At 34.5% G+C, this 22,422-nt stretch overlaps 1 protein-coding gene across 1 annotated transcript in view; it reads left to right on the top strand.

Moving 5' to 3' along the window:
* The window catches only part of TBC1D32 (TBC1 domain family member 32), a 266,472-nt gene that overhangs the window by 57,951 nt on the left and 186,099 nt on the right, over nt 1-22,422 (top strand). Inside the window, 4 exon segments of the mRNA XM_049772618.1 lie at nt 1,471-1,598; nt 13,795-13,996; nt 14,666-14,748; nt 18,901-19,039. Of these exon segments, the coding sequence (XP_049628575.1) occupies nt 1,471-1,598; nt 13,795-13,996; nt 14,666-14,748; nt 18,901-19,039 (552 nt within the window).

Here is a 22,422-nt window from a genome sequence, read left to right as displayed (position 1 = left end):
TATATCTTTACATCTTTTTAGAACCCAGTTCTTATCTAGAGTGATCATTTCCAACTATTATTGTCATAGTGGTCCCTTCTCTGTCATGACTTCACCTCACCCCCTTTAGTGGCAAGCTTCTACCATGGACTATTCCTCTTGTCTCTATTTTTTGTTTTTGGGTATTATTACCATATTAATTTTCTTTTTATAACCTACAAATAAATGTGATAATTCTATGTATGTCCTACTTCCTCTGACCCATTAGACTCAGTATTAGTATTATATTCTTCAATCCACCCATGCATAAGTAAATTTCATGACTTCATTTTCTTCGTTTTTCCTAACAGCTTCATAGTATTCAATTGTGTAGATGTATCATATTTTCTTTATCCACTTAATTTGTTCTCGGACACTTGGTTGTTTCTAGATTATTGTTATCATGAATAAAGCTGCAATGAATATAGGAGAGCAGATGCCTTTTTCTATTGTATTTTTGGCCACTAGGGTATATTTCAAGCAATAATATTGTTGGGTTATATGGAAACTCAATATCTAGCTTTCTGAAGTATAATATATAGATTTATTTTTTTTGGGAGGGGTTTGGTTTTTGGGTTACACCTGGCTGCACTAAGAGATTTCTCCTGGTTCTACGCTCAGAAATCACTCCTGGCAGGTGTGAAGGACCATATGGGATGCCGAGATTCGAACCTTTGTCCTTCTGAATGCAAGACATATCCTACTGCTGTGCTATCTCTCCGGCCCCATATATAGTTTTAATAATGATTGAAAACCCTTAACAAGTCTTTCTAAACTTTAACTCATTATGGTTGATTTTAGTACTGTTTATATAGGAATTGATTTTTATGAATATAGGGGAAACTGGTATATTTTGATATAATTTATTGTTGGTGAGCTATAGTTTCTTAAAACAAAGAACAATAAAAATCTTTAGCAAAAATAAAAAAGTCATATTTGGGTTTATAAAAATTCATTGAGCAAGATTTAAATGATGAGGTGAAAATAATAAAATTAGAATATTTGTCCATACATATTTTGTGCATGAAATTTTAATAGCAATTTTATGTTATATATTAAATATAAATATATATTATTGTATCATAATATATATTAATATAACATATAATATAGGTTATATATTATATAATGTTATATATACATATATAAACTAAATTAGCATCAGCTTCTTAACTGTCTTAAATAGTAATTAACTACTTGGATGAAAAGCATATGTATTTACTTCATTTTACTCAGTATAATATCTCCATATCCATCCAAATGTAAGCAAATTTCATGATGTTATTTTTCATTAACGCTGGGAAAAAGAATATAATACAATGACATAATTTAGACATATTCTTTTAATCTAACATTAATTTTTTGTAATGTAGTTTTATTAGAACAACCCTTGAATTTTAGTTTGTCATGTTAGTATGTTGTAAAATTTTTTGTTTTCTTTTTATTGTGTAGTCATCTCATAATTGCTCTGAAACAGCCTTAATTTGTCTAGCTGATATTTTAACAAGAATTGCATCTGTGGAAGAAGGACTTAACTTACTTCTTCAAAGTGAAAACGTGAATTCTTCAGATGCAGAAAGGTATGTGCCTGTTATTTAAATAATTTTTGTAATCTACAGCATGTTTTCTTCATCTGATGCAAAGTTTCCAGAATGCCATGCATGTTAAAGAAAATCTAGGTAGATATTCTAGGTATTGTTAGATTTTTCTGACTATCAGATGTATATAATATGTCAAACATTTATATTCTGTTTACAAATTTGGTATTATATTATGTATATGATTGAAAATTTTAAGTTTTTTGTGTAATTCTAATTATTTCTTTAGATGAGTATAGGGAAAAATTTCTTTTTTTTTTTTTTTTTTTGGATAAAGCATTTATTTAAGAGAATGTGATGAAGGCATTCTTGCAAGCACAGGGAGTTGGTGTCCAAGAGAACAGCCTAGAATAAAGCATTTTTAATGTCTCCTTAATACTTATTGATGTTGCTTTACTATAATTTATTTCCTGTGATTAATCTACTCATTTTCTTCTATTAAATGTTGCAATCAGTGTTTGTTTTTCCACTGTCCTATTGATGCAGTGGATTATATGAATTTATAAAACACTGAGCTGGTTTTGCATATTCAGTGTGGTACATAAGACTAAATCTCAATTTATTGTAGCATTTAAGTTCTTTTTTATCCTTTGTTGGATTTGATTTGCTGTGTTTATTGAGGATTTTTTTTGTGTCTATGAGATACATTCTGTAAATTTTTTAATCTCTGTCTGAATTAATATTTATAATACCATCATTTAATAATCAGCTAGGGGCATTTTCTTTTTTGTATCTTTAGCAAGGATTTAAAAGAATGGTATACTCTAACCACTGGCCCATAGACTAGTACTGGCCCATTGCGTTCAGTGGGGAAACTACTGGTCTTCCATCTTAGACATAACTGCTGGCGGTTTGTAGATCAGTATGCAGGACAGGTGCTGGTCCTCAGGTGTGAGCTGGTTGAAGAATACTGATCTACATTCTCCCTTTTGCCATTTCCCTAGACATTCGAGCCTTGTGTTACAGCTTCTTCTGTTCAGTTCTGCTGCTGCTTTATCTCTTCTTCTGGCCATTGTTACCGAATCTCTCATGGCTTTCTACTTCCTTTTTTTCTCTGTTGTACTGGGAGACAGAATTTGAGCTAAACATGGTTTTATTAGCTTTTTGACTTTTTCTTTTGGAATCTCTCTATTCCAGTATTTAGGTGTTCACTTAACTTCTTTGAGCTCTCTTTTTTCCTCTGGGATCAGTTTTCTGTGTAATTTGCTCTTTTCTTTTTTTTTTTTTTTTTTTTTTTAGTTTCTAGGTCTGCAGACTAGGTTTACTCCACTTACTTTTTCTAAGTTGGAAAGTTTTCTACTATATGTATTCTGAATGGGATTCAGCTTGATACCTCCTGTAGATGAAAATAGTGGGTTGATAGGCAGATTTTTCTAGAAACAAGTGCAGTGCTAAGAATTTGCTGTTACCTCGAGGTTATTTCAGATGATAGAATGAAGAAGTCACGGGTACTTTCTTCTTCCTCTGAAGTTGTTAATTGCCCTAAAATCTGCCTGTGCTTCTTTTTTTTTTTTTTGAAACTTCTTTCTCCCTCCGTCCCTCTCTTCCCTTTGTATTTCCTTCCTTCTTCTTCCCTCCCTCCTATCCTCCTTCCCTCGTCTTTTTTTTCCTTCTTTTTCTTTCTTTCTTTCTTTCTTTCTTTCTTTCTTTCTTTCTTTCTTTCTTTCTTTCTTTCTTTCTTTCTTTCTTTCTTTCTTTCTTTCTTTCTTTCTTTCTTTCTTTCTTTCTTTCTTTCTTTCTTTCTTTCTTTCTTTCTTTCTTCTTTCTTTCTTTCTTTCTTTCTTTTTCTTTCTTTCTTTCTTCTTTCTTTCTTTCAATCTTTCTTTCTCCTTCCTTCCTTCCTTCCTTCCTTCCTTCCTTCCTTCCTTCCTTCCTTCCTTCCTTCCTTCCTTCCTTCCTTCCTTCCTTCCTTCCTTCCTTCCTTCCTTCCTTCCTTCCTTCCTTCCTTCCTTCCTTCCTTCCTTCCTTCCAAGGCTTAGTAAGCTCTTTTTTTAAGATAAGATAAAAAATTACAATAATAAAGAATGTGTGAGGTTGTTGTTTTCATAAGCACAGCACCATTTGGGAGAAAGAGAAAGGAAAAACCTTTGGCCTAAAAAATAGAGAGACCTTACCCATGAAGTACTCTGGCATAAGACCAACTCCAGGCATACTAGCTTGTCCAACCCCAAAGTCTTTCTCTGTCGTCCCAGTAAAAGCTCTTCACAATCACAGTTGTTATTCTCAGGTTTCTGTAGTTAGAGATCCTGGTTTCTGTACAGATCCTATGTCGAAGTCAGGGTGACGCAGAGCATCTTTTGGTCTCATCTCACCATTAGGTTGCAATGCAGAAAACTCTGCCCTGAAAGCAGGTTGTTGCTGTTACCAAGTCATCAGGGTGTCATAAGATCCCTCTCTGGAGTAAGTTGATGCCAGGGCAGCAGTAGTGTCTTCCTTGGGAGAAATTTGATTCCTGGTGATGGTGTAGAAAACTGTGGTTGTTTACATACATGTGATCCAAGATTCAGGGGTGAATGGTCAATGTCCAATCTTAAGAAGCCTAAGCAAAGTCATGACAAGTGTTCAGGGTGTAAGGCCCCACTGCAGTATAAAATTTATGTGTTCCTATCTCTATTAGATAAGAACTTATTTGCATACAGAGGATTTCCCCCATATTAATATGCGTATGCAAAAGGTATTACTAGTGCATATGGAGGCAGAGGTAACAAGCCCAACAAGCCCTATAACCTGATTCTATCATGAAGTCTAAACACTAGAGAAACTTATCTACTAGAATTCCCTACTAAACAGATCCCAAAAATTGGGGAAAATGCTACTACATAAGAATATAATCAATAAGATTCATACCTATTAAGGAAATACATCTAAAGAAATATATTCAAAAGAAATATACATGTCCACTTTAAGTCTTTTGAAATAGTCTGGGGTGGGGGTAAAATCTGGAGCACAGCTTCAGCCTGTGATTTTGTCTTGTGGAGTCTAAAAAATGGCTCCAGCAGTCACATATCAGGAAATGTCCTTGAGCCGGGGGCTTTTCAGAAACTGAATCTGGTAGCAAGCAAAAGTCCACAGTGAAGAGAGATGGAGGAAAAGGGACCACTGAGATCAAGTCAGAAGCAGCGAAGTATCAGTTTTTTCTCAGACCAAGAATCTATTTTTTCAATTTGGGAGCTGGTTGGCAGCTGGGGGGAATGTTCTGCTTCATGAGGAGTTAAGAACCTAGGGTAAAAAGGGTTAAATGGAAGGAAATAACAAATTGGGGGGGTGAGAGAGTAAAGGGCTAGAAAAGAATTTCTAAAGTGGTATGCAAAGGGGGTAAGAAGGGTTATATATGACAGGGGAAAGAACAATATACAACACACACACACACACACACACACACACATATATATATATATATATATATAATAGACGAACATTAGACACTGAGATGGCCAACACATACACTCATGCACTAACATAGACAGACACTGAGATTCGATCCATGGGTTACAGTTGAAAAGCTGACCCAGGTGAAATGGGACAGAACGCTTAAAAAATATGAAGCCAGCAAGTCAGATGGAAAGCTTTTCTATTTTCTAGGCTAATCATGTTTGATGAGGGTAAATTTTACTGAAGAAAGGCTTTGTGAGTTAGATTATGTGTAGAGCATTCTTAAAAACAATAATTTTCAAGTCTAGAAAACTAAGTGATATGGTAATGAACACTGTAAGAGGAGTCTTTACTATGAAATATTGTCTAGTGGGTCTTGAGCATCCAGTTTCCTTTCCTAAATGCAATCTAAAATTATGAGCATTATGGTATGGTAAACTACCTACAATTGAAAACAGATTACAATAATCTATTCAATGAACGAGCTCTGTAACAGGAGTTCAGGGCATGCAGTTGCATATTTCATTACTATCTCTGGACATACACATTAGGTTATATTAGCAGGCATAATCAAGTAGAAAATGAATAGATTAGAATTTTTGTTGTGACATTATCATAATGAGTCCTGTCTTCTAAGTCTAATATAGTATAGCATTATGATGTGGAACTGGGGTGATCAAACTAAGTACCACTGTGGACAAAAAAAGATCAAGGAGTTATCATAACTATAATAAAATTAAGTTATTAAAACTACTTATAGTGAGCACTGTAGTAGGAGCCCAGGTACTTCTATATGCATTCTGCACACATTTCTATGGATAAAAAAAGCATTAGAACATTATTATAGATATCTGTAAAGATCAGTTGATTGGACACCTGCTCAATCTAAACAACTGAACTCGTTCTTGTTGAGGGAGTTTAATCCACAGACATTTAAGGAAACTTGACGGAAAGGGTTGTTGTGCCATTATGTTGTATAGGGTTGTTGTTATCAGTTGGGATTTGGTTTGCGTATTTAATCTTTGAGTAACTCATTTAGCAACCATTGTGAGTTCTTTTTTTGTCTGAGAATGTTTTTGCCCTCCCTCCCATGTAAATGAGAGTTTTGCTGGGTTTTGGACTCTAGATTGAAAGTCTCTTTCATTTAATAGTTTGAATATGTCATTCCACTCTTTTCTTGCCTGAATTGTTTCAAATGGAAGTTATGGTTTGATTCTATGTTGATTCCTTTATACTTGAGGGTTTTTTTCCCCCTTGCTGCTTTAAAGAGTTAATCTCTCTCTTGGTTTCTTTGTGATTTATACTACCAAAATTTTGGTGGTGTTCTGTTTAGTATCTTTTGTTTGGTACTCTTTTAGCCTCTTACATTTGTAGAGAAACCTCTTTTTCAAGGGTGGGGACGTTCTCTATTATCTCCTTCACTCCTCGTTCTTCCCTTTTCCATTTTTCTCCCCTTTCTGGAATTCCTATAATTCAGAGATTATTTCTCCTGTCTGTTCATTATGTACCTTACATTTTCTTACAGGGTTTTGTGTCTGCTTTCTTTTTTGACTTATCTATCCCAGCTGGCTTGTAATTTTCGTTCAAGTTTATCTATGCAATACTCCACCTGTGTAATTCTACAATTATGGCTTAGTTTTTTCAGTTATATTTGTATGGATTCTCATCTTCTGAAAGAGTTGTTGAGCTGGTTGAATTGTTCATCTATATATTTCTTAATTTCACAGGCTAATGACTCCTTGATTTCCATTGCTAAACCATTATGTGTTGATTTTAGGTCCTCATTTATAAGTTTCAGGTGTTTGGGTGGACTTTGAGATTTGCCAAGATTTCTTTCCTTATCCCGCAAGGTAGATGTCTTCTTTGGCTTCCCTATTGAACTTTGCATTTAGTGGTTTGGAATGCTAGATTTCTCAGGCTATTGAAAGAAGTACTAGATCAGTCTGCCAGGAAATCTTGGATATAAATTGAAATGACTTCATGAGGAGGCGCCATTGTCCTTTAGGTTTGGGAAAATGAGGACTGATGGGAATGAAGGAAGACTCAAAAAAACTGCCCCATTTGTGTTTGGTGGAAGGGATTTAGGAATCAGGTTCCTATTCCCTCCCCGGCACCAACCTGGCTTGTCCCAAAGGGCAGATGAATTGTGATGGTCCTGGAACCCAGAAGACTTAGGGAAGGCTGGAAATGAGAGGAGGCCCTGTTTATTGGAGGTTGGTAGAGGGAATTAGGACTGGAGCCTCCCAATTCCCACCCAGACACAGGCCTCACTGCCCGCAGGGAACAAAGATTCAACAATCTACCTGTGCTTCTGAAGTAAATGAGCTAGGGCAGTGGTAGCTTACAGAACTTTCCATTATTTGAACCCCCTTGTACTTGTTGACTTTGAGCCTATAGATCTGATAGTCTCTTTGTCTCCTCTGATTTATTTATATGCTCTACTTCTGTGCTGTTGTAATCAGGAGCTGCTACCTCCCACATTTGTCTTTCTTTCTGAAGTTTTAAAACCTTTCTTCCCATTTTTTTTTGTTGTTGTTGTTGAGATTGACAGTAATATTGCATTCCTTAATTTTTTCCCGCAAAATATAGTCACAAATTACCTTTTGGTTATTTTTTGATTATCACTGAAGATTATTATATTAATAAGAAAATATAAATTTTTTATTCTTTATAAAATAGTATCTATACTAGCTTCTTTCAACAGTTAATTCTGAAATAGTATTGCTAGAAAGAGGAAAGCACATATTTCGTATAGATACTCTTGGATTATTTTAAAAAATGTTTAGGCTTTTATCTTTTTTGCCAGGAGCATATATTCTTTTCTGGGCTACATGATAGTTTGTAAGTATTTTGGCAGCTGAATGAGTGAATTTGTTGTTTTGATCAATCTTTACCTGACTCTTTCAGATGGAGCACCTCATTGCTCCTGTGAGGTACAGTTACTTGCTATTTTCATTTTCCGAAAGAAATGTTTCTTTGCATACCATTTTCTATTTATAGTTCAATTTTTCATTGACTCAATTATATCTGTGTATAACAGATATGCAAGACTTAAAAGACAACAACAACAAAAAAAAACTACAGTTTTTCTCTGCTCTCCAGAGGGTCTTGCTTCCAGCTGCTATAGAGTTTTCATTATACATTTGCTTATAAACCATTAAATAAGGGCTATAATGCTTTAGGCTTTATCCAATTCCATGATTTATTTTCTTTTTCATATCCCACAGACCACAGTACACAAAAAAAAAAACTCCATAAAGATACCTGCTCCTCCCCACCATCAATGCATTAAAGTTTAACAATAAATTTCCTTGGTCAGTGTCATACTGTATTCATTTTATCATAATCAATCTTCAAAGCCTACCCATGTGATTTCTTTCATAACTTTTCTCTGGAGTTGTTAATTTTCTTTCTTTTGTTGGCATAAGTTTCAATGTAATTAACTTTTGCTGCATAGCGAAATCATCTGCATGCTCTAATTCTTCTCAATCTATTCAAATTCTGTCAGTTTAATTTTATTTAAAAAGCACCTGTTTTTAAGACTTCTGACTTGCTTTGTTCAGAACTTCCCTTGGTCTAGAGCTTAAGCCCCTTTTTTGCTCTAATTTTCATTGTGGCACTTTAATTTACAATACTGTCATCGATAATTTCATGAACATGCCATTTTAATGCCATACTCTTCACCATGTCCACCTCCTACCATGGTTCCAAGATCTCCTCCCATCCATTATAAGTGCATTTTTCTGTACCAAATTTGACCATTTATTATTATCACAATCTTTAATTTATGGGGTGGTTTTATTCTCATCTACATCCTTTCTGGAGCTTTTCATTCTCATTTGTGAAATTATATTTTTTTAAATGAGGTTCTGTTTTTATTTTCTGAGCATTTTCACTTTTGAAATTTTTTTGGTTTTGGAACCATATCCAGTAGGATTCATGGGCTTCTCCTGGTTCTATGTTCGGGGTTGTTCCTGGCGGCACTTGGAAGACCATGTTGTACTGTGGATTAAGCCTGGACCCTTGAACACAAAGCATATGCTCAAATTGCTGTGTTATTTCTCCTGCCTCACCTGTTGTATTACTAATTATATTTTTTAATTTAAGGAAAATAATCGGACTGCTGATATGTATGTATTGTTTTCCTTTTAAACTCCTGTTTGATTTTTCTGTTTGTATTTTGGATCACCCAAGAGTGATTCCTGTCTATGCTTAGGTATGACTCATGGTTATGTCCAGGCAACCATTAGTAATGCAAGAATATACATGTCACATGTGTTTCCACTATGGTAGTTCTTCAACTCTTCCTATTTGAATATTTTACTGTTTTATTTGTATCTGACTGTTTTAGTCAGGGAAGTTTTCTGACATTTATATTCTAGAGAATTTTGAAATTGAGGCTTTCATTTCTATTTTTTTAATTCCTGGCAGTACTCTGGGCTTTCTCCTGGCTCTGCACTCAGAGCCAGTATTGCAGGTTGGCTTTTTCTAAGGCAAATACTACATCTACTGTAGTATTGTTCTGGTTCCAAGAGACTTTCATTTCTTATTTTTAATTCTTCTTGGGTTTTTTTTTTTTTTTTTTTGGTTTTTGGTTCACACCCGGCAGCACTCAGGGGCTACTCCTAGCTCTATGCTCAGATCTATCTATCTATCTATCTATCTATCTATCTATCTATCTATCTATCTATCTATCTATCTATCTATCTATCTATCTATCTATCTATATCTATATATATCTATCTATCTATTATCCTAACTTTGTTTCACAAGTTACCTCTGTGAAGATAATGAAAGCTACCTAAAAACTATATAGAACTGTGGAATTTGTCACATATGACCTGTACTTTAGGTGACTTTTGAACTATGCCATGATATTATTTAGCATTGTCAGTATGTTTTTTTATGTTGGCTTTTCCTTTGTTCTGGTCATATTCTTTTTTTTTTTGGGACTGGTTGAGCCATACACACACAGGTGCTACGGGGATATTCCTCAGTCTGCACTAAGCAATTACTTCTGGTAGGGCTCAGGTGATCATAGGGCATGTAGGAAATTTACTTGGGTCAGTCCTATACATGGCAAGTGCCTTACCCACTACCATTTCTTTGTCCCTTAGTCAAATTATTATTGGTAGCTGCATGTCAGCTTTTTAAGAAATCAGACGTGGTGGGGAAGGTGACGTAACTTCACTTTCATTGTATAAACTTGGATTTGATCTTTCAGCATAACTCTGTTTTACTTCCAAGAGGTATACTAAGTATCTGAATGGAATCTAGTCATTAGACTATTTTTTTATACTGACACCCAACCTAAATCTTCTTTATTCTTTTCAATTTATTTAAAGAAAATGCATCACATTGTTGACATAGTTGATCACAATACATTTGTTTCCAGATAAGTGAAAGCAAAGTTATTGAAAAAAATAAAAAGGAAGAGAAGGAAAAAAGTTAAAAAAAATGAAAGTAAAGAAAAAGTACAGTAGCAAGCACATTTGTGAACATTATTGCATCTGCAATGAAGTCATTAATACAGTGGCAAGAGATTTAGTAAGCTCTTGTTGTTAGCTGTCCATTCTATTAAATTGGTGTGTATTTATAAGATGACAACATTAAACAAATGAATTTGTCCAGAGATTCAAAGAACTATGATTATTATGTTTTAGGGGCTACATTCAGCCACAGGTCTCCTGAAAGAAGAACGATATGGGAGAGGGTGCCTGCACTTACTCCAAAAGCCCTGGTGATATCAGCCTCCAAGCTGACTAACTTTTGGTCAGTTTGATCAGATTGGTGTCCCTGAAGAGAGTTGTAGTGGTCATTGATGAGGCAGGGCCATCGGGAAAATGCTGATTGTGGGTGATGGAGCAGCAGGCATGGCTCAGCAGGGCAGAGGCTTGGCCTGCCCTTTCCTCCCAAGATGGTCAGCTTTTTGCTGCATGGCAGCTCAGTTTACATCTTGTTTGAGAAAAAAAGCTGAGTCTACAGAGGCGGCCCAGTTGGAACATCGACATTAGACTCTTAAAGTAACTTTCTTTTGCTCCTATCTCACTTTTATCTTCAATTACAGTGTATTTGGTGCCTCCAATTTGAGATTTTTTTGAGAAGATCTACATAGATGTTTTCTGAAATATGGTTCAGTTTTTCATACTATGAAAGATGTCTCACTGTTTATAAATCCTAAAATACTCATTTTATTTCCATTTAGTTTTCTGTTTCCTTTATAGAGCTTTTGTAAAGAAAGTTTATTTCTTTACAAAATTGTCACATCTATCTTTCTTGTCCTTGGAAGTTATAAAACCGTATCAAATTTCTTTTTATATCTGCACTTTAGTGACTTAAGAGCATGCTGATTTGAATATATATTTTAAGTCTTCTATATGTAACTCAAGTGTTTATTACCCAATATATATTTTTTAAATTATGAGAACTATAACTTTTATGAGTTCTTTTGTTCACTTACCTTTTTTTTAACTTTTTATTTGAGCTTGATGTTGCACCATACCTGGTAGTGCTTAGGGGCTATTTCTGACTCTGTAATCAAAAGTCCTAGCAATGCTCAAGGGAATGTATTGCTAGAAATTTGAACTGGGGTCCACTGCATGAAGATCAAGTGCATTAACTTTTACAAACACTCTCCAGCTCCTACTTAAGTTTTTCTTTATCTGTATAGGCATTACTTAGTTGTATATCATCAGCTTTCCCCTAATAGTATTTATTATTTCTAGGTTTAATTAAAATCTATCTTTGTTCTTTTGTATGTATGTAAGGCCTAGTATAATAGGTGGTCCCTGGGAGACAATGTAGTGCTGAGAGCCAAATCCAGGGTTTCTGTATAAAGAACATGTGCTAAAATATTTTGAGCCATCTCTTGGATGCACAGGCTCATTTTTTTAAAACAAAAAAGTTAATAGACATAAAAATTAAATATAACAAATGTTAGCATTTCTTTTGAATGCTCATCGCAGTTCTTTGGTTTCTGATTATACTATCAAAAGACTGGAATCATCTCAAGTGTTACATAATGCAGTCTCATTGATTAAATTTTGTATTTATGCAGTGGAACATTTAGCAGCTGTCAAAAAGCAGGCTTAGAGGGAATTTTTTAACGATTAAAAAAATTATGGTCAGAGCGATAGCACATTTGTTTTCAGTTAAGTGAAAGTAAAATTACTGTGAGAAAAAAAAGCTTGCTTTGTATGCTACCAACCTGGGACTGACCTGTGTTCAGTTTCATATGATTGGAAGCACAGCACATCTCTGGACTTGCTTCTTTGCCTGCTCTTCTCTGAGCGCTCCCCGCCCACAAAGGGTGGAGTCAGAGGAGCACGGCCGGCCTCTCTGCTTTGCTTTTAGTCAATGAATACCACCACAATACATAGAAAAACCTACAATACAAGCATGACAATGGGGAAAGAATACAGACCAACACCAGGCACAGAGACTGAAGATGACAACTCTGATGACCCAAAAATGGCCAGCCATCTAGTTAGTCTCTCAGATATGGAGTTTAGAGAAGAAATATGGAGGATGTTCACAGAACTCAAAGAAAGCATAGATCGAGTTGAACAGAACACTGATAAAAACCAAGAAAATATAAAGACAGAAATCAGAAAACTCCAGACTGAAATAACAGGTCAAATAACAGGTCTGAAAAACTCAGTAGGCGAATTGAAAAACTCAATGGAGGGGCCGGAGAGATAGCATGGAGGTAAGGCATTTGCCTTTCATGCAGAATTCCGGCATCCCATATGGTCCCCCACGCCTGCCAGGACCGATTTCTGAGCCTGGAGCCAGGAGTGACCCCTGAGTGCTGCCGGGTGTGACCCAAAAACCAAAACAAAACAAAACAAAACAAAACAAAAAAAAAAACAAACCAAAACAAAAAAACTCAATGGAAAACCTCTCCAGCAGGGTAACAGCAGCTGAGGATAGAATTAGTGAGCTGGAAGATACGATGCATAACAACTCCATACAGCAGAAGAGATTGGAAAAAAGCCTTAAAGCAAATGAGCAGACAATGGAAAATTTACTCAAAGAATGTGAACAATTTTATATGGTCCCTCAAGCCTGCCAGGAGCTATTTCTTTATCAGAGCCAGAGCAACCCAAGAGTTCCCTGGGTGTGGCCCAAAAACCAATCAATCAAATTAGTCAATCAATAAATTTAGTCACCACAAATTACAGTTTTTCATGATTGATTTTAGCCATTTAATGTTCTAACACTATTTGCTTCACCAATGTTCACATAAATTTACCCCAGTTTCTCTCTCACCCATCAGGCTGCCACTATGACATAGCTATTTTTGTTGTTTTGTTTTTAATTTTAGAAACTTATTTACAGTACCATTACTGATAGGATTTTATGCCACCTTTCAGCGTCCTCTCCTCCTGAGGGACCACTTCATTCTGCCATTGTCATAATGTTCTTCTCCTTGTCTTATTCCCCTGTACGCTTCATTCTCCTGCCTCACCAGCCCCACAGAGTAGTATGCTTCCTACTGAATTACCAGTTAGTTGTCATGTACTTTGTTTCTATTAGATGAAAAATAAATTATTTCTCTTTAGTTTTCCCTTTTGAAAAATAAGATATTTTCATATCTCATTCTATAATTCTACAAAAGGTAGCATTACTTAATAATATACCCCAAAATAACTTCACAGCAGTATTAAATATTAAATATATTAAAAATTTTCCTCATTCCTAATAGAAAAAGGCACAAACAAATGAAGAATTTGTGGTTATGTAGATTTGTAGTATTGCATTATGAATCCATGATATGGAAACACTTTCAGACATTATCTTTTAGCCCTACAGGTGCCCATATAATTGCCCAGTTCTCAAAGAGACTTCTTGATGAAGATATTTCTATATTTTCTGGATCAGAAATGTCACCTATGGTTAAAGGAGCCTTTATTTCTGTCTGTCGCCAAATTTATGGTACATGTGAAGGCTTGCAGGTGTTAATTCCTTATACTTTGCATGAGTCTATAGCAAAGGCATGGAAAAAGGTAATTATTTTTAATATTTTCCTGAAAATACTTTTTTAATTATGATCACTTTTAATAGGTATCAGACTATAGTTTAATATTTTAATAAGGATGATCTCAACATGTTTTATTCCAGTTCTAGAACCTAACAGAACTACAACATCTCTTGTTCTGATAAGTGAGACTTTCTGGGTAGCTTGACATCCTCTTTGGAAATAATTTTGAAGCAATATTTAGAGTTGGGTATCTGTTATGGACAACAGAAATGTTTATTCTAATGTATAAATATTTGATTATAATACATCTTGGCTTTCTATTTTCCCATTGATATGACTTATTTATCTAGTTAGTTCATTTTCAGGCCACACTCAGCAGTATTCAGGACTTACTCCTGGCTCTCTGCATAGGAGTCACTGCTAGTGGGGCTCCTGGGACCACATGTGTGCTTGGGATCAAACCCTAGGCCTAAGTCAACCAGAGATACAGCTTGGGTCAGTCATGTGCAAAGGAAGTTCTCTACTTACTGTACTATTTCCCCAGCCTCTACATGCCTTATTTGTAAGGCATTTTACATAATATTGAGAACATACAATTTAAATTTTGAACATAATCTAATTTTAATTATGTTAAGTTTCAAATACAATGAGATGTGTTGACTAATGTAAAAATTGTGAATTACTCTTCTTTTAGACAAGTTTGCTATCAGAACGAATACCTACTCCAGTCGATGGTTCCGATTCAGTTTCTTTAGTAAGCCAGGATTCTCAAAGCATGTAAGTACAACTGATTACTTTGTGTTTTATATTTGCTAAATAAGTTAAAAATGATAATGCAGTAGAAATCAATAGCAAAACAGTATAAAAAGATAAATGTATACCTAAGAAGAATTTTTTTTTGGTACCACCCAGTTGGTACTCAGGGAACCTCAGAGCCACACCTGGTGATATTCTTGTCAGCCAGGTTGCTGCTAAGTGAGAGGGTCCTGTGATGATTTGGACCCCTCAAGACACCTAGTCTCGGGGTCCTTAGGGCCACATCTAGCAATGGTTAGGTGATTATGTGGTGCCAGGCTTGTACTCAGTAACTAAACCCTAGCTCCCCGGCTCCTCACTTGAGAGTAATTTTATAAAACGTGATTGTGCCTTAAAATTCTACTAATTTTTATTATACTCACTTTGTATTTTTTTTTATTCTATTTGCTTGCTTGTTTTTACATATTCATTTAAGAAACTTGGACATATTTTAGTGATTCCAAAAAATGTAGGAAATTACCAGATACAAAAATGGGAGGCTAACTAGTGAGTTTAGTAGCAATCAACACAAACAAAAGTAGGCCTTGAATTATTATAATGTCCCCAAAATTAACAGAGTGGGAGAAAAAAAGTAGGAGAAAAGGAAGAAGGAAATCAGTCCAAGGATTGGTGGAGGATAATTGTACTTTGGTGGTGTGTGTGGTGTGAAGAGATATCTTTACTTTGTAAATATATATCTAGTGTTAAAAAACAATGTTACCTCAATTTATCTTGAAATGATAAACTTCAAATGCCAACAAAGTCCTTTTATGTAAATGTGGGGAGCATTTTAATTTTAAACAGAATACTTAAATCTATACTTAGAGCAAATTTTAATGTATATGTTTCATTATCTTTTAAAATTTAAAATACATATTAATAAGATGTGGTTTCAGATTAGCAAATTACTAGAAAAATATATACATCTACTAAGTAGGTAGTTGGGTCTAACTTTTAAAATGCAATTTCTTCAATGGCTAATGGTTTAGTTAGATTTTAGGTTTTTGCTTGAGGAAATATGCTCTGGAAATAGCATTTCATTTTTATAATTTAAATTTTTGTTAATCTTTAGTATTCTTGTGTAATTAAAAAGCCTAACATTGTAATTATATTCCCTTCCTATTCAGTTTTTAGTAATTTTTTTGGCCTTTTCTTCCAGGCCAATTTATTCCATTAGATTATGCAAAGAACCATTTTTTTACTTCTCTTATTGCCTCTTTCTCCATCTCTCTTTTGTCTTCTTCCCATCACTTCTGTAGTACTGGAAAGTATGTGAAATAGGGGTTAAGAATGTTTATTCAAAGAAGCATTATACATCATCTGTACTCTGTTTACTACACCTTAATATGTGACATTTTATTATAAAGCTGTTGTAGATATGAATTAAAGCAGATTTTATTGTTAAACACCTGAAATATATGGACTACATTTTAACTTTTTATTTTGTTATTTTTGGGGAGCACACCTGGTAGTGCTCAGGGGTTACTCCTGGTTCTGTGCTCAGAAAACGCTCCTGCAGGCTTAGGGGACCTTATGGGATGCTGGAATCAAACTCCGGTCAACTTGCAAGACAAATGCCCTACCCAGTGTGCTATTGTTCTGGTCCCAATTTTCACATTTTTAAACTTGACTGGTTTTACTATTATTTTATAATAATAAAGTTAACCTTTAACTTGTGTTGTTTTTGTTTGTGGATGGCACTGCCAGGACTTTTGGAAATACCTAGGTGTGTTGAAAGGTGGTCTGGCATGGCTCCAAATTGTAAGGCTTACTCTTGACCCCTCTCAGGATCACCCCTATCAAGTATTTAGAATACTTTTCAGAAGGGTTGGGATGGAATCTGGTTGAATGAGTGCAAGGCAAGTATTCTACCTTCTATACCATTTCTAGCCTTAACTTAATAAATACAATTGTCTTCAAATTGTTCTTTAGGGGTATAAGGGCTGTTAACTTGCCATATATTTATTTGAGTAAGGAAGACTGCTTTCTTTCCAATATACACAGATAACCCCCAGTCTCCCCCAAACACACGCAATCATCACTTACTTATAAATGGTAATTTGCTCTAATGTGTCAGTAATTTCCATTAGTATTTGAAGCTATAGAGTTTTTCTTTTGAAATAAGCAGTAAGTAAATATGTAAATAAAGTATAATCTCCTTTTTACTCTGATGACTTTTAATTTATATTTCATTACTATTCATTTCTCCTGTCTAGCACTTTTTTTTGACGACAAAAAAAAGAGAGAAAGTTGAACTTTTTTTGGCAATCTCCCAGTATTTTATTTCTAATCAGATGATTCATTTTTTATTCCAAGTCTTCATAAATTGCTATTTTAATTTTTTAATAATATGCACTCCATCTTGTACAGAGTGGTCGATACAGATAGTGCCTTCATGTTAAAGACAAAGAAAGTCACCTTTTTTTCTTCTCTGTACTTTAAATATATCTTTTGTTAGCATTTTGAAGCTTCTGTCAGGGAGGTAGGTATATTATAAATTAAGAAGACAAATTGATCACTGTTCAACTCTGGACATGAAGCTCTTTCTGTAGTCTGTATTTTCAGTGTGAAAAATCTGTGAAAATTTCTATTTAGGCAATTTTATATCTACATACATACATACATGCACACATATGCACTTACACATATATAGTACTTCCTTAAGTATGTCATAAATATATTAACTTACATTTCATTTAACTATGTTCTTTTTTTTGGGGGGGCAATAGCTAGCAATGCTCAGGGGTTACTCCTGGCTTATGATCAGGAATTACTGCTGATAGGCTAAGGGGACCAATATGGGATGCTGGCATCTAACCTGGGTTAATTGCATGCAAAGCAATCACTTTACTACTGTGCTATAGCTCTGGCAATATATTATACTTTTTATAGTTTTCTCTGTCCTTTTGGAGCTGAATTTCACTTTGATTGCCAGCATTCATCTCCAAATCAGTTGTATTTTTTGTGTATCCTTTTTGTTTATGGACATATTTTGTATTTGACCATGAACATATATTTGACCACTGCCATGTGACTGACACAGAGGGCTGTATGTCAACCTTGTAGGGATTGTTACTTCAATTAGAAAATTTCTGGATGTCAATGTCAAATTCAAAACAGGCTTCTGATTTTTTCTTGGGGAAGAAAAAGAACACTATTCCATATTCATTTGATTAGAATATATAACTAGGAATATCTAATAGGAAGTATGTTCCCTCTTCTGGTACTTAAGAATAAAGTATGCATATTTCTTTAATGGATCTACATTTCTCCTATCTTTCCTATTAACTGTGTGTCTTCTGAATGTATCAAGTTTGCTCTCAAGAGAATAGTATTCACTTTTCTTTAATAAGTGTTCAGAAGAAGAAAATGTCATTTCCAAGAGGAAAGTAAATTGAAAATCTGAAAATGAAAAGATAATATATGTGATATGCTTTAGAAAGTTAGAAGATGGATATTTTGTAATGAAAACAAAGTAAAGAAATAATGGAACATTGGGGCTTGGGGAGCCCGGGCACAGCAGAATTATAATAGGAAACCAGGATGAAATTAAGACATGGATGAGAGAACATAGGTGTTAAGAAAATGCTGACATTGAAGTTATTATTTAATTCAGTAATTGAAGGAAAAATGGTGGGATAGAGGTGTAAGGAAAAAAATGCACTTCCAAAGAAATTAAATTTTTAGTATTTAATTTAAAACATTTAGTGAGCAACATTAAATGCTTAAAATTGAAGTAAATGGTTAATAACAATTATTTTTTCCAAAGAAATAAAAATTTTATAATTTAATTTAAAACATTTAGTGAGTAACATTAAATGCTTAAAATCGAAGTAAATGGTTAATAATAATGTATTTTTTCACATTTGTAACATCTCTATATACAACAGTTTTGATATTTATCACAAGTCTAATTTCTATCCAGCATCAAGCAATTGACTTCCCTTTACCAAATTGTTTCACCCATTTTCCTCTCCTCTATGATGACCATGATTTCGTTCTTAATTCAGAGTTTTGTGAACATTTATCAAATACTTTAAATTAACGTATATTCTATAAATTTAATTTTTAGCATTATTTGACTGAAATAGCTTAAATTATTAATGCAGTAATTTCATCTCTTACTTGTTTCAGTGTGGCTTGGGAAGAAAATTTGTTAGATGATTTACTAAATTTTGCTGCCACTCCCAAAGGACTACTGCTTCTTCAAAGAACAGGTGCCATCAATGAATGTGTGACATTTATGTTCAACCAATATGCAAAAAAATTACAGGTATGAATTACCATCTGTCACGGGCAGGAGGAATTTTTATTGCTAGCAAATTCATTAAGAACATCATTCTGTTTTTCTGTGCATGAAGAGGTTATTAAACCTCAATTAAAAACTCATATAGAATTATAATATTTAACTTGATATTTTTTTAGGGAATTGTTGTTGGTGTCCATGGCTATATTTTCAGGGAAGCAAATGAACATATGTAGTTGAAAAATTCAATTAATCATCCAGATGTTTTATAAATATGATATAGACATCTGGATATGCTAAAAGTGGGTGAAACTCTAGGGGAAAAACTAGTTGATCTAAATATATGTGTCAATTTAAGAGTTTAATTTTCATAACTTATGGGAAACAAATATTTGTAAGGAATTTTTACTATTAACTGAAATTTAATAGTACTGCTAGTAATGCTATTAAATAGCTATTTTCTGAAATATACAACATAATTTAGTCCTTTCTCATTGAGGTATATTTAGCATTTTTCTAACATAGTAAATATTTCTAGATTTCTGTACTTTTAAGGATTCTGAAAACATTTGCTCCAATTTTGTTAGCTGCTTTTTCTTTACACTATTAGGTTGCTGATTGTAAATATCAGTTTATTTGCTTTTCCTTACTCTGGCCAGCTGTAATTTCCAGATTTTGTTGTAGGCCATGGAAAAACAAACAGCTGTCTTTTAGGAATTGCTTTTGCCAGTGAAGGATAAATAATAGTTCATGAGTGAGGGCCTTCATCATCTTTTCACAAGTGAAGATAAAATATTTGTGTATAGGTTTCTAATACAAGATTTGTATGTGCAGGCATATTTGCTTTTGCTTATTTTAGTTAAATGGTCCCATTGTATAAAAGAATAGTCTATATTTATATGTCTCAGTCCATGCTGTGCTATCCTCATATGTTCTTGTGATGTTTTCCTTGATTACATTTTTCTGTAATTCCTGATTCTATTTTGTGTTCATTTTTTCTAGTTTGCATCTTTTAATTTTACTTTTTATACCAGTGCACTTGATATATTTTTGAATATTATTTATTTAGGTTTCTCTAACAAAATACCACAGTAGATATTTATTTTTATTAATTATTTTAGTTTTTATTTTTTAAATAATAGTGTTATAGTAATATTTGAACTTATGATATTGCTATATGAAGTTACCGAGTACCACTACCACCGAAGTGCCTATGACTTAATTCCTTCATCTTGATGTCACCTCCAGTCTATCTTGTCTTTTCTTTCTAACCAGCCTCCTATTTTATTTTGATTGACAGGTATGGTTTGGGTGCATATAGTCACCTTCCTTGGCATTACACATGCTCTCCAGACCCTCCACCTTTATATAATATTACCCTATTTATTCCTCTCACCCCACTCCCCCACTCCCCCAATCCTACCACTCTTCAGTCTGTATTCTATTATTCAAGGTATATTATTAATTGATACTTTTCATATTCTTGATTTATTTCTCTGAATACCACAGACAAGAGATTATCATCATATATTTGTCCCTCTGCCTCTGGCTTATTTTACTCACAATGATACCCTGCAGTTTTATCTAAGTTGCCTTGAACAACTTAACTTCATTTTTCATGTAGCTGCATTGTATACCATACATTACAGTTTCTTTATTCATTCACCTGTTGTTTGACATTTGGGTTATTTCTTGGCTACTTTACTAAGAGAAGTAATGACATAGTGCTGGAATCAATGACAAATGTTTTAAAATTTTTTCCATAATTTTTACGCTTACATAAAGGTCGGTTTTGTTTGTTTTGGGGTCACATTAGACTGTGCTCAGAGCTTACTACTAACTTTGTTCAGGGATGATTCCTGGCAGGCTTGGGGACCATATGGAATGAAGGAGATCCAACCTGAATTGTCTGCATGCAAAGCAAAACACTCTGCCTGCTGAACAATTACTCTGCTCTCAAGAAATTTTTGTTTGCTTTTTTTTTTTTGTTGCTGGACCACACATAGTGATACTGGTTGATTACTTCTGGCTCCATATTCAGGAATTACTCCTGGTGGTGCTTGATGGACTAAAGCAGGGGGTTAAACTGACTTTTTTCATTTTTCTATATTTAAAACACTTTGGTCCGGAGAGATAGCACAGCGGCGTTTGCCTTGCAAGCAGCCAATCCAGGACCATAGGTGGTTGGTTCGAATCCCAGTGTCCCATATGGTCCCCTGTGTTGCTAGGAGCTATTTCTGAGCAGACAGCCAGGAGTAACCCCTGAGCAACGCCGGGTGTGGCCCAAAAACCAAACCAAAACAAAACAAAACACTTTGGTGCCCTTTGTACCTACCTCTGTATTTGAATTTCCTGTACATCAGTAATTCATGGAATGTAAACTAGAGAAAATAACTTTGATGTTGCTATTTATAGGTGTTATTAAAATATTGAAAATATTATAATCTCAGTTGTGAGATTGCTACTAGCCCTCTTTTTTAATTTTGCTGAAATGAGAGTTGTTAAATGATTTATATACCCCCTAGCTATTGAAAAAAACAGACTAGAGGTCATATTTATCTTTAACATTCTCCATAACTTATTTTTTTTGTTTTGTTTTTTTTTTTTTTTGGCCAGGAGTTACTCCTGGCTATGAGCTCCTGCTTGGGGGGACCATATGAGATGCCAGGGGATCGAACCATGGTCCATCCTAGACTAGCCCTTGCAAGGCAGATGCCTTACCTTTAGTGCCACCACTCCAGCCCCTCTCTATAACTTATTTTTGGTTTTGGGCCCACACCCAAAGGTGCTCAGTGATTACTCCTAGTTCTGCAGTCAGGGATTATTTTTGGTGGAACTCACGGGTTCATTGTGGGATATTAGAGAGTGAATCCAGTTAGCTGCTTTCAGGGCAAGAATCTTATCTACTGTACTATCTTTGGTCACACTATATATTTTTTTAAAAGCTCTTAAGGAAGAATACAAGAGACATAAAGATGGACATTAAATTTGTTGTGCAGTTATACCATCTAGCTGCCCAACTAATGGATGTTAAATGAAGAAAATGGAAAAATATAAGTAATAAAAATGGAATGGAAAGGCTATATAGACATGAACAACAGAACATTGGGAAGTAAACTTACTTATTTTCATAGACAGTTTATTTTTATTTTTGGGGGTACTTAGAGCTAAATGTACTATTTTCTATTGTAGTCTTTTGTCATTTAAATGAATTGGTGAACAAATCTAAATTTTAAGTGGCTAGTTTTGCCAAGCAGTGTTCAGAGGGCTTGGGAGTCTCTCCTAGTGATTCTCACTGAGGCTTACTGCTAGATGAGGGCCCAGTAAGCAGAGCTGCTCCTGCACTGGGGTTCTGTGCTACTACTAGTCATGCTCCAGGGTCTCCAGGGCTAAACTCTGTGATGATTTTC

This window comes from Suncus etruscus, chromosome 4, assembly GCF_024139225.1.
Source record: "Suncus etruscus isolate mSunEtr1 chromosome 4, mSunEtr1.pri.cur, whole genome shotgun sequence".
In the NCBI taxonomy this organism is placed as follows: Eukaryota; Metazoa; Chordata; class Mammalia; order Eulipotyphla; family Soricidae; genus Suncus; species Suncus etruscus.
This window is presented reverse-complemented; position numbering and strand designations above follow the sequence as displayed.